We start from the raw sequence: 13,659 nt of genomic DNA on the forward strand, positions 1-13,659 counted from the left end.
CTCTGGGCGGTGTACAAAAAGGTTAAAATACAAAATATCAACAATAAAATCAGACAACAAACAATAAACACAAGCAGCAACAAAAGAGAAAAATAAAAAATAAAAAATTTAAATTATAACATAAACGCTTAAAATGCCTGGAAGCATAGCCAGGTCTTAACCTGGCACTGAAAAGATAGAAGCGTAGGCGCCAGGCATACTTCTTCAGGGAGGCTGTTCCACAGTTCGGGGGCCACTACAGAAAAGGCCCTAGATCGAGTAACTGTCCTCCGGGCTTCTCGATGGGTTGGTACCCGGAGGAGGGCCTTAGATGCTGAGCGAAGTGACCGGTAGGTTCATAGCGGGAGAGGCGTTCCACAAGATATTGCGGTCCCACGCCATGTAAGGCTTTATAGGTCAAAACCTATACATTAGTGTGGTGCACGTTTTTGGAGCACATTTGCTCCTTTTTTGGGGGGGGCAGCCATTTTCAGACAATTTGTAGGTGGCCATTTTGGAGCACATTTTGCTCCTTCATGCTGGCAGCCATTTTGGTTACATTTTGTGTGGCGGCCATTTTGGAGCACATTGTGCTCCTTCATGTGGGCAGCCATTTTTGAGCACATTTTGTGTGGTGGCCATTTTGGAGCTCATTTTGCTCCTTTGGGGGGGGCAGCACTTTGAATAATTATCTGCCTTGTCTGAGACAGCCATTTTGGGGTGCATTTGTTTACCATTGTTTAACCATTATGTCTCCCAAGAAAGGCGCCGGGGGTTCTAAAGGGAAGGGGAAGGCCTTGAAACAGCCAGCACTGAGGCCACCTACGCCACCTCAAGAATCCTCATCCTCAGAGGAGGAGGGCCCTGATATGGCTTCCGTATTGGCTCGCATCGAGTCTTTGGAAAAGTGGAATGGGTGGCCTCAGGAAGTCAGTGGGGCAAAAGTTAAAACAGCCAAGGGGCCACAGAATAAAAAAAGTCAGTATGATACTGACTGGGATTCTGTTTTAGGCCGCTTGGCAGCTGTGGAGGGCTCCTCAGTTCGGTTTGCACCTCCTTGTTCGACGCCTCAGGTGGAGGTGTTGGCTCCTGAGACTCCTGCGGTGCAGAAGGCTGCGGTTCATCCAGGTTATGATGAGTCTACATCTGCAGGTACTGGGTACCCGGGGATGGGGCATGGGGACACACCCTGGGGATCACATCAGGGGTGGCCTTATTATTCTTCTGCAGGTGCAGGGCCATATGGGTATGGAAGGGGGATGTCTCAACTGATAGAGCAGTAGCCTGTAAGTGAGGCTTATAGGCAGGTGTGGACTCCTGTGGGTGGCCCTGCTATGGGGCCGCCTCAGGGGCCTGCTGATCCTTTGGCTTATGTTCAGGCTGGCGCTTTGCCTTTTGGGGAGACATCCTCTCCCTTGGGAGCTCACTTGTTGCTTGCCACAAAGGAGCGTATATGGAGAGGGGAATACGTGGGCGTGTTCTCATTATATCGAGAGCCTGAACAGAAGGAAAAGGATAGGCAAGATGAGCGGGAAAACAAGAAATTTAAAAAGAAGAAGGTAGATAGGACTTGGGGCAAATGGTTGGCGGGGTTTTTGATCTATATGAGGGTAGTGATCCAGCGCCAGCCCATGGGGGCTGCGGCCCTGGTGAAGTACCTCGATATAGTTTTTAGAGCGCGTACGGAATTCATCGTGTCAGCGTGGCTGGCCTATAATGAATCCTTTAGGATGCAGGTGGCAGTGGATCGTTACCTGCTGTGGGACAGAAAGGACCCTGAGTTGTGGTTGCAGTTTATGACTGCAGCTTGACCTGTGCAGGGTGATAGGGCAGATAGCAGGCATTTGCTTGGTAAGTCTGCCAGTGTGGCTCCTACCTGTGGGTTCACAGCACCAAGGGCTTTTGTAATAGGAACCCGTGTAAATTTAGGCACTGGTGTTCCATTTGCTCTGACTCTCACCTCTTCACCAGTTGCCCTCGGACTTGGGAATTAAGGACTTTCAAAAGGGGAAAAAACCAGGGGCTGGAGGACAGCCTTCTGGAAAGGGGCCCCACGCCGATTAAAATTCTGAAGTTTATGTGTCTGCTCTGGGAGTATCCTAGAAGGGCAGATGCAGCTTATTTGGGTGAAGGTTTCCGTTATGGTTTTAGAATTCCGGTTGTTGGGGAACATAGGCCTTATATGCCAGGGAATCTTAGGTCTGTGGTGGGTATGGAGTTAGTGGTGCAGCAGAAAATTAATAAGGAAGTGGCTGTGGGATGGGTCTTGGGCCCTTTTGATCACCCTCCCATGCCCACACTAAGGGTTTCCCTCTTGGGCATAGTTCCTAAAAAAGAACCTGGACAGTTTAGGCTCATACCCTAGGGGGCAGTCAGTGAATGATGCTATTCCCGAACATTTGTGTTCGGTGCGCTACGCTTCCTTTGACAGTGCAGTTTTGATGCCTACAGGGCAATCTCATCCATGTCTACTCTAGGGTTGCCAGGTGTCCAGGTTTTGCCTGGAGACTCTGTTTTTTGGGGGTCCTTCCCAGCTCTCAGGGTGACTCGCCTTAATCTCTGGACTCTTAGCTTTCATTAAAAAAAAGTTTCTAGGTGGTCTGGTTCAAAAGATATAAACCAAGATATCAGTGCCCCCCCCCGCAACTTCTGTTAGTATTGGCTGCTCTAATCCCTGCCCTTTCAGGTTTTTAGCCAATAAGTGAAGTCAGGGTTGTGATTGACAAGATTTGTTGACCCCAGGCAATAGCTAAATGCCATTTCAAGTTCTGAGTACAGTTTCCTTTTCCTGCTTGTCTCATATCAGGAATTCAGTAAATATATAGCTTTCAGCAGCATAAAGAGTAGTTTCTCTGTATAGGACTGCTACTTGCTTCTAAGTAAACATGCATAGGATTGCACTACAACAGAAGATCACAGCAGGATCTTGGTAGGCATAAAAGTGTACATGGCATATATTTTATCTTTCAAATAAGTTTTAAACAGAAGTTTTAAAAAGTGTGCATGCTGCAGTGTTACACTTTTCTAATTAAGGAGTCAAACAAGTTTAAATGTTACTGGACTGTTGAAGAAGGCAGTTTATTTGTCTTATTCATAACCTGTTTTGAAAACCTTCCCAGTATGAAGCTTTTCTGGGAGTAAAGCTGCAATGCTAATTCCACATGCCTGGGAACTAACCTCCATTGAAATCAGTAGGACTTACTTTTGAGTAGACATGGTTAGGATTGTGCTGAAAATCAATGGGACTTTTGAGTGAACATAGAAAAGGATTATTATGTTAACTTGTAAATCTTTCTCTCCCTCTCCAATCCTTTCCTTTTTTTTTTAAGTCAGGGCCTACTTAGGTATGACTGCTTTTATATGGCAGGAAATGAATATTTTTTTTAAAAAATAAAAATGTTCTGCAATGGCCAACTGGTTTTGAGGATAAACTATTATATGGGGTGTATGTATGTATCTCCAGTGTGTGTGTGTGTATGGAGTCTTTCCAACAACCCTGTGAGGTAAGTTTGGAAACCAAGGCAGCTCACAACAAGAAATAAATGTGGTTGATGCTTAATGTATCATGCTTAATGGTGTCACTAGGCCATGCCCCCTATGACATCACCAGGGCATGCCCCTATGAAATCACTAGGACCTGTTTGGGATGCTTCTGACCTGGCAACTCTAGTCTCCTCTGAAGTATGTTCCACTGAGTTCAATGGGGCTCATTTACATGTAAGTGGGTATATGACTATAGCATCAGTATATTCCTTAGGATTCCAAAATGGTTGCAAATCCTTGAAAAACATTCAGCTGTTGGGTTTGGACTTGATTTAAAAGTATTCCTATAAACTGGAGGACTGGATGTCTTTGAAGGATCAAACAAACTGGAATTATGTTGTTAAAAATGCATATATTTACTGCAAGCAAATTTATAACGTGTGGACTCTTGCAAAATCAGCCAACTTTTTTTGTGCCATTGCTGCCTTCTTGATATTTCTGATCTATGTGATGTATGTGAATCGCCTTTTGGGTGAACTTAGAGTGGCCTTCTATAGTCTCCCTGAACCTGCTGCCTGTGTGCTAGCTCCAGCTGCTGATAAACCAACAACATTGCTAAGTTCATTACACGCTGTGCTGTACAGAAAGAAGGAAGAAAAGAAAGATGTTAAGGAGGAGGAAAAGAAAGAGGAGAAAAAAGAGGAGAAAAAGGAGGAAGAAGGGTAAGTATGAACAAGAATAACTATCTTTGCAACACTCTTCCTGAGCTGTAGGGCATTGAACAGTATAATCAACTAATTGCTACTGAGTCACGTAGATCTTGAGTGGTTGTCATGTCAAAACCTGCAATCAAATTATCGTCCTAGAATACTATGTTTGTGCATTCTAGGCTGTGTATACGCTAGCCTTTCTGTAGCACAAAAATGAAGTTTTTCTCTATCCGAAATAGTTTATGCTTATCCACAGCATGCCGCTTTCTGGGCTACTGCTGGGAGGAAGGGCGGGATATAAATCAAATAATAAATAAATAACAAATAAATTGATTCTAGATCCTGCCATCCACAAGGCTGGGTGTGGTTGCTTGATATGCATTTGAAAACCCTCTCCTTGATTGGGTTACTCATGCCTTTTCCTCTCAGCACACGCTCCAGGGGAATGAAGGAGGAAGTGGTATAGACCCACCCATAATGTCCTTGCTGGGACTGCCTACATATGTTTTCCTCCCCCCCCCCAAAAAAAATAAACACACTGCAAGATAATGCAGAGACAATCTGCAATGGGCTTTTGTTTTCAGAATAATACCAGTTATCTCAAGGAGCACTTTGCAGGGGGAAATATGCAGTAGATCTAGATTGTGTGTGAAGTATGTAGAAAAAAACACGAGTAACTCTATTGATTCTAGAATAAAATTAATTGTGTACACAGCCCTAGAATGCTGCAACTGCTCTGGGAACCTTCTAAGACTTCCAGAAAATTAGAGTTCTCTCTCCCACAATATGTTGCAAACATGGGATGACTCTTGCACCTACACATGTGAACAAACATCTCTGCCACCATTTGGTGCTTGAGGGTGCCTTTTACAGGTGATAGCAGCCCTGTGTGAGCTCCTTTTCTGTGCATTTTTCTCACTATGTTGCTTTCATGTATAATGGCTTGCGAAGATGGGCTTTGGTGGTGGTGGGAAGCCCCAGGTCTCCTGCCCTTTTCCTTCCCCCCCCTTTTTAAAAAAAATCTTAAAAGAAACTTTACTTACACCGCAAAGTGACTGCTGGTGAGATCCCAGCCACCCTCTGTCTTAATTTACCCAGAGGCGTCTATACCTGTAAATTAGCACATGCAACTTTGATACAAATTTGTGTCATGGGCTTGTGCCCTGAGTCCTTTAAATACCTGGCAATGCCACTGCTTGCAGCTATGTCAGCTAGATGGGGCTTATCAAGACTTATGGGTCTTTCCCTTCTTTTGTGCACGCCTCCTGTGACTGATCCTGTCCATGTGGTCACAGATCTTTGAAAGTTAACAGCAGGACCATGAGACAAATCAAGAAAAAGTGGCCCCCAGAGTGCTGCTGTAACCACATAAGGAATTCCTGAGTCAGGCATGCTGTAGCGCAGTGGTAGAGCATCTGCCTTGCCTGCAGAAGGTCCCAAGTTCAATCCCTGGCATCTCCAGGTAGGCAGGGAGAGACTCCAGCCTGAAACTCTAGAGACCCACTGCCATCCAGGGCAGACAATTCTGAGCTTGGTGTGAGTGACTCCTCCCCTTACCTCTTTCTGAGTCCTTGGCGCATTGGCCAGTTAGGGTAGCAAAACGAGCTGGGGGGGGGGCTGGACGAGAAGGAATGTACTGCAGCAGCCTTTGCCATCCTGGTGCTCTCCAGATGTTTTGGATGACCCCATCAGCCCAAGCCAGCGCAGGCTGATGGGAGTTGTAGTCCAAAACATCCCGGAGGGCGGGAGGTTGGCAAAGGCTGTGCTATAGGAAGTAAGCTGCTGCTAATCCTATCCTTTGGGCTTCTTGTGCAAACTTAACTGGCCACGGTGGTTGGAGGATTTGGCACATCATGCCACTGATGTACCAGCCAGAGTGAAAAATCAGGCTGATAGCTGAGGTTTCTAATAGCAAGGTTATGTTTACTGCTAGTATGAACAGATGAAATTCCACTGACATCATCCCTAAACAAATTACAGTCTTATGCAACACCAGCCTCTTTATGTATATTTGGAGATAAATTCCACTGAGTTAAATGGGAGTTACTTGGAAGTTAAGTGTGCACAGGATTTCAGTCTTACAGCACAATCCTAAGCATGTTTACTCTGACATTCCACTGAGTTCAACAGGATTTGTGAAGTGTGCTTTGGATTGCAATCCAAGGATGTCTAAGCCTTGTTGCTATTGATGAGGATCTGCTTCTATGCAGATACATGGGGTGCACTGAAGGCAAAGGGAACATTGATTCCAAGAATGTTGCAAAGATTGCATCTCAAGTACACTACTGATGTGAAAAAGTGTATAACAATAGTGGTTAGTAGCATACCTTGTGTGCTGGTGGTAAGTGTGACGTCCTTCCCTGGTTCTCCCTGTCAGGTTCCCACCTGCTTGTGGCTACTGCCTTTCACTAGGCACCACCAGGGATACCACCAGTCCGGACCGTCCTTTATATGGTTTCTCACTCCGCTCTAGCACAGATCTCACTAGATCCCCCTGCTAGGCAGCACCACCAGTCACATCCTATAACCAATACTCCCAGAGACTTTGCCTGAGTCTCTCTCTAGATGGTTACTTTTGTGACTGCGTGGTTATGCTGTTCCCAACCCCCTTGTCTCTTTATAGATAACGCATACAACTCTGGGTTGCTCTGGATACTTGAATGGTTATTATTCCTCCCTTCACCGCTGCCACCATTAGATACTGTTTCTGTTCAGCCTTGGTAATTACCTTGCCCTCCCTTCTGGTATGTATATCCCCCAGCCAAGGATCAGGCCTTTGGTAAACCAAATAAGTATTTATTAAATATCAGAAATAACAAGATTAGTTTTAGAATGTTTCACAAGCGTATGGTTTCATCTATTCCTGTTTTGTACTTGACTTATTATTAATCAGAACAACTCCCTCTTTCTCCACACTCCTGACCTCCACCCTCAAACACCTCTTTCTCCACACTCCCAACATCCACCCAGATTCAACTGTCATTCTTCCATTTATACTCCCAGCCATTCAAACGCTCAGCCAATCATCCAGCATTCTACTGCTCATGTACTCCCCCCTCCTCTTTCACTCCACTTACCATATGTCTTCTATATAAACAGCACTTACCATATTTACACTATAAGCAGGAACATCACAGTAAGCTTGTAGTGAGAGTAGTGCTGCAGTACTGTAACAGTAGTGAGTGTGCTGGTGAAGAACACAAAGTCTGGTTTCTGCCCTATCCTACATGAACTAGCAAGTGTATATATGTGATGTACTACAAGCATAACCTGCTTAACGTCGCTTCACTTAACGTTGCCTCGCTATAATGTACATGCTCCATATGCCTGTATTTCTCCAGAAACGCAGCGCAGCAGCAGAGGCTTTAGTGCGTGGGGGTGGAAATAGACGCAATTGCACCACCGCAAATCAGCTGGGAGGTGCGATCGCAATCAGCTGAGAGGCGCAGCAGCAGAGGCTTTAGCGCAGGGCTTTGAGGCCCCGCATGAAGGAGAGATAAAAAACGTTTTAAAAGGTAGTGCTTCACTTTAAGGACATTTCCAGTTTACGTACTCGCTCTGGTCCCATTGAGTACGTTAATGCGAGGTATTACTGTATTGTGCACTTGGTAGGGTGGGGCAACGGAATGGGAGAGAAAAAAGAAAGAATGGGGGAGGATCTCTCTATGTCACAGCTATTTCCCTCGGTCACGATATGTAATGCTGGCATGGATTTATGTTACACCTTTTGAGGTAGGCTGAGTGTGAATTGATAGTCTGGTGAGCAAAGGCTTTCACATCTGTATGGGCAGCATGGATCCATTGAACACCCTGATCAGTTCAAGCCTGAAGATGCTGTGAATGGAGCACTTTAGATTTAAAAGCATATGATGGAAGCACTTTAGCTGACTTGCTGACTGATAAGATACGCTTGCCAGGTTCAAGTTAAGAATGTCCATGTGGGTGTTATATTGCACCAGACTAGATGGGTCAATATTAGTGATAATATATTCCTTAACAAACTGCAGCCTTTGCAGCCTTTAGCCTGCTGGAAGAGTGATCTCTCTAGAACATAGAGAAGTTCCATGATCAGTGGTATCTCATGTGTTCACATCTGTATGTTTCTTCTTTTCAGGAAGAAGAAAGAAGTCTTTGTGATGGATCCTTCAAGTAATCTGTACTATCGGTGGCTGACAATCATTGCAACACCAGTATTCTATAACTGGTGTTTGATAGTGTGTCGGTAAGGGTTGTTCTTTAATGTGTACTCTAGCTGTTCGTCTGTTTTGCTCTTTTCCACAGCACATGTTGGATCTTCTAAAAAACATGGAAAGTTTCTAATGCCCTGTATCTGAATGCAATGTTGGTCAATTTTCCTTTTACTCTCCTTACCCCTGCCCCGGTTATTGTTTCATTATCTTTTCTTAAATTTCATTTGCATTCTTTCTCTTGAGACAATCATGCCAGGGCCATTTTAAAGGTTAGGGGCACATGAGACAATTGCCCCAGACCTCACATATAGGGGGAGGTTCACACATGGAGGGGGGCGCATCGACATTGGCATTGCTGCATTATTTCCAACTCTTTTCCTTCAGAATCCCACTAACTTGAGCTCCATAAACCTAATGGGGAAAAAAGAATAAAAATGGAAGTGGCGGGGAGGGGCCTTAAAATGGCCCTGAATCGTGCAGATTGAAACAGTAGCAGTTTTCAAATATGTTTTATAAATAATACACATGAAGCTGCTGCCTTATATGGAATGGCTGGTCCCCCTTGCCTAGGAGTGTCCTGATTTGGAGTAGCTTGGGATGGAATTTTCTGAAAATCTGGATACTGAGTTTATCTGTGTGGATTTTATTCTAATTCTCATCTTGCTCCTTAATCTCTAAAAGAAACTGGGGAGAAAATGAATAATTCTTGCATAGTATATGCATCATTATACATATAATATTATATCCATTACTTTAGGATTACTGATTTTAAAGTAATCTGTGCGCAAGCAGATACATATGACAACACAGATCATTGTATAAAAATGCTTATCCATTAACACTTACACAAGTATGCTGTGTACTACACAGGGCTTGACTCTTTTAAATGTATAATTTTGCACACAATTAGTTGGACTTTTAAAAAAAACCAGTGATGCACAAGTGGCTCGGACATCAATGGGCACTCAATGCAAGAGGCGGTCTGATGTGAGCAAACCTTGATCAGTTCTGAACCACCAAAATCTGTGTATAAGTCTGTTGAGCACAGATTCCTCCCTCATCCTTGAGGGATGTTCGCCAAGGTCTCAGGGAGGGATCTTTCTAAGCACTGCCCCCTGTGATCTTTTTTAACTGGAGAAGCCGAGTATTCACCCTGGAGCCTTCTGCATGTAAAGTATATGCTGTGTTTCTAGGCTATAGCACTTCCCTCCTCAGTTGCGCACCTGCTTTGCCTGTTTCACTTTCATATATAGAGAAATGCCTGCAAAACAAAGAGAGAACTAGTAAAAGTGTGTTCTCAGCTACTCGATCCTTACTTGTGGCGACCCTATGAATAGGGTTTTCATGGTAAGCGGTATTCAGAGGGGGTTTGCCATTGCCTTCCTCTGAGGCTGAGAGGCAGTGACTGGCCCAAGGTCGCCCAGTGAGCTTCATGGCTGTGTGGGGATTCGAACCCTGGTCTCCCAGGTCATAATCCAACACAACCACTGGCTTTCTGTCCTTTCACAGCTTGCTTCAAATGCCATTGTGGCTCATCACTGCCTCTTTTTCTGTCATTTAACGTAAGCTGCCACAACCTTGTTTTTCTTAATCTAATACTTCAGGCTAATTGAAAATCTTGTATTCATATTTTATTAATATTGTCCTTGAAACTTTTTGCATATCATACATTTTCAAATCACTATGAAATCTGGAATGTCAGCCTATGCATCTCTCACCCATTATCTCTACCTCATCTTATCTAGATCTTATAATAGCCCTACAATTCTATGCATGTAGCAAACAACTTTGATCCATATATAGCTCTTTCAGAAGCAGGAGTTGCATTCTTTTTTTCACTCTGATTTGCAGCAATCTCTATGCTTGTCACAACCTGTTGGCGCCCTCTAGCGCGTTCAGTAGAGATGGAGACTGTGAGTTATCTTTTGAATGGACCACGCTCCTCAAACCATTTTTCCTGAATTAATAACTCATTGCAGTTCAGCTTAGTCCATTTGTTTGTTGTTCTCCCTACCATTCAGTAGCAGGAAGACAAGTACAGGGAGAATTCCAGCTTCCTACTCTAAATGTTATGGACACAAACCAAGCAATGTTATGCATTTGTAAACTCTTGTTATTTGTAATGGAAATATAAGCTTGTGATTAGTTCTCCCTTGCTGAAAGTTGCTAGGAGTAACCTTGAACCAGTTGCTAGGTCTAATCAAATCTTCAACTTCTTTGTGCTTCTTTAGAGCCTGTTTTGATGAGCTTCAAATGGAACACATTACACTCTGGCTGATATTAGATTATTCCTCTGATGTTGTCTATGTAATGGACACATTTGTCAGATTCAGGACAGGTGAGTTCTTTGAGCAGTTTCCTACCGTGGAATTACACTGATGAGTCAAAAATGACTCTCTGATGAGCTTAAGAATGGCATCCATACTGGATCAAAGAGTAGAATCATAGAGTTGGATGTAATCATTTCAGCCATAAATTCCATCTATGGTCCTCCAGATGTTTGTTTGTTTATTTATTTATTGCTCTCTGGGTGGTTTACAACAATTAAAAACAAGATGTTGTTGAATGCCAGCTCCTATCAGCCAGCATTGCCAAGGATCAAGGATGATGGGAGTTGTGACATCTAGACGGCTGCAGGTTCCCTTACCCTGTCCTGAGCTAAGACATCCTTTCCTACTTAAAGCAGTGTTTACTCAGCACAATTCAACACATTGATTAAACCAGCAATGCTTTTTTTAAAAAAAAGACAAGTCCTCCTGTTGGCGACTGAGAGTCAAGAAGCTACAGGGGAGGGCGTACTTAACATTTTCCCCACTTGCAGGTTTCCAGCTGTTTTCTGCCAGTGACTCCCTTCCCCTGAAAGTAGTCAAATGCATATTTATGAGGGCAAACATGCATTTGAAACCTCTGGGGGACAGGATTTGGAGTAGGCTGAGAAAGGGTAACGTTCTCCCCAGATGCTTCTCCACTTTCAATTCCCCACCCTGCACCCCAGGTAGCTTTTCCTGGAAATACACACCACAGTATCTCAGCTTTCATAGGTGCATTGTTTCCCATTTTTACAGTATGAGGTTGCATATTTAAGATGGCTGGGGTAGCAGGTTCCATGTCGCAATCCATATGTGTGAACTGGGCCTGAGTTGAATTAGGGGGTGGTTGTCATATTGGCTTCACATCAGTTATGTCCCTAAATCTGCTCACTGCTTATTTTTGTTTACTTGGGCAAATCAGCAGCAGCCCTGGCTTGCTTTTACTGCAAAAATGAAGCCTATAACTGTTCGCTTGCTTGTCCAGATCTTTGAATGAAGACAGTACCTTTGGTCATTTAAGAGGAAATTATTTTGGAGGTTTTTGAAAAAAGGAAATGTCAAAACTCTGTAGAAAGCATTCTTTCCTGGGGTTTGGATCCAACCCTGTCTATGTGTGAGAAGAAAGGACTTCTGTTTGCACAAAGGGACCTCACTCTAGAGCAGATTTTGAGAGTGCACGGGGGGGGGGGAGCTGCAGAGGACAGGAGAGAAAAGGGAAGTCCCCTTGGGTGAGCAGAAGTCTGCTCATGCCATGTTGGATTCTACCCATAGGTGTTAAGATGAGTATTGGTACATAACATAGTAATATTATATTTTACCACTTTTGCATTTGCTACCCTGGGCATCTTTGGAAAGAAGGGCAGGATAGAAATGCAATAAATAAATAAGCTAAACTAAAACAAGCATTGCAATGTCTTGTATATTTGATTTTATTTATTTCCAATATGTTTAGATGGCTTTTCACCATAGATGGTCACAAAGTGGTTAAAATATGGAAAATGGATGTATTTGAAAATATGTGGACAGCTTTCTAATGCAGGCATTTCTGCTTAAGAAATCTCTTGCCTTTTTAAAATTTGTTTTGCTTTTTAAGGTTTCCTGGAACAAGGACTACTAGTTCGAGACAAAAAGAAATTGAGACAAAATTATCAATCAACTTTCCAGTTCAAGTTGGACATTCTGTCTCTTTTCCCCACAGACCTGGGTTTTTTTAAATTTGGGTTGAACTATCCTGAACTGCGGTTTAATCGGCTGCTGAGGCTTGCCAGGCTATTTGAGTTTTTTGACCGCACAGAAACAAGAACAAACTACCCAAATATGTTTCGTATTGGGAACCTTGTCTTGTACATTCTCATTATTATCCACTGGAATGCATGTATATATTTTTCCATTTCAAAGCAAATTGGATTTGGAGCAGACACTTGGGTCTATCCCAATATATCCCATCCAGAACATGGACGTCTGTCCAGGAAATATATTTATAGTTTGTATTGGTCAACATTGACATTGACAACCATTGGAGAGACTCCGCCTCCGGTAAAAGATGAAGAATATCTCTTTGTGGTCATCGACTTTCTAGTTGGTGTGCTCATCTTTGCTTCCATTGTTGGGAACGTTGGCTCTATGATTTCTAACATGAATGCCTCTAGGGCAGAGTTCCAGGCCAAGGTTGATTCCATCAAACAGTACTTGCATTTCCGAAAAGTCACTAAAGACTTGGAAGCAAGAATTATTAAGTGGTTTGATTACCTGTGGACCAACAAGAAAACGGTAGAAGAGAAAGAAGTTCTTAAGTACCTCCCTGATAAACTGAAGGCTGAAATTGCCATAAATGTCCACCTAGACACGCTACGGAAAGTGCGTATCTTCCAAGATTGTGAAGCCGGGCTCCTTATCGAGCTGGTGTTAAAGCTAAGACCTACAGTCTTCAGTCCTGGCGATTATATCTGCAAGAAAGGTGATATTGGAAGAGAAATGTATATTATTAAAGAAGGGAAGTTGGCTGTTGTGGCTGATGATGGTGTGACACAGTTTGTGGTCCTAAGTGATGGCAGTTACTTTGGAGAAATCAGCATCTTAAATATCAAAGGCAGCAAATCTGGCAACAGGAGGACAGCTAACATCCGGAGCATAGGATATTCTGATCTGTTCTGTTTGTCTAAAGATGACCTCATGGAAGCTCTCACAGAGTACCCTGATGCCAAAAAGGCATTAGAAGAAAAAGGGAGGCAAATTTTGATGAAAGACAATTTAATTGATGAGGAAGCAGCAAAAGCAGAAGCAGACCCCAAAGATTTGGAAGAGAAAATAGAAAAGCTTGAAGCAGCTCTAGACATTCTCCAGACCAGGTTTGCTAGACTCCATGGAGAGTACACTGCATCTCAAGCCAAAGTCAAACAGAGACTTGTAAAAGTGGAGGCCAAAGTGAAGAAATATGGAAGTGGTACTCTGTCAGGTGACGAGGCAGAAAAAGCAGAGGAAGAGTAA

At 43.5% G+C, this 13,659-nt stretch overlaps 1 protein-coding gene across 3 annotated transcripts in view; it reads left to right on the top strand.

Moving 5' to 3' along the window:
• CNGA3 (cyclic nucleotide gated channel subunit alpha 3) overlaps nt 1-13,659 on the top strand; it is a 35,966-nt gene extending 22,307 nt beyond the window's left edge. The window contains exons 5-9 of one of the 3 annotated variants that reach the window (XM_061629408.1): nt 4,107-4,184; nt 7,664-7,687; nt 8,287-8,394; nt 10,594-10,700; nt 12,266-13,659. In XM_061629408.1, coding sequence (XP_061485392.1) covers nt 4,107-4,184; nt 7,664-7,687; nt 8,287-8,394; nt 10,594-10,700; nt 12,266-13,659 — 1,711 coding nt within the window. Of the gene's footprint in view, nt 1-1,473; nt 1,539-4,106; nt 4,185-7,663; nt 7,688-8,286; nt 8,395-10,593; nt 10,701-12,265 lie in introns of all 3 variants that reach the window. The other 2 variants (XM_061629407.1, XM_061629409.1) reach the window with 2 other exon arrangements.

The sequence above is a fragment of the Rhineura floridana genome, chromosome 5 (genome assembly GCF_030035675.1).
Source record: "Rhineura floridana isolate rRhiFlo1 chromosome 5, rRhiFlo1.hap2, whole genome shotgun sequence".
Lineage (NCBI taxonomy): Eukaryota > Metazoa > Chordata > Lepidosauria > Squamata > Rhineuridae > Rhineura > Rhineura floridana.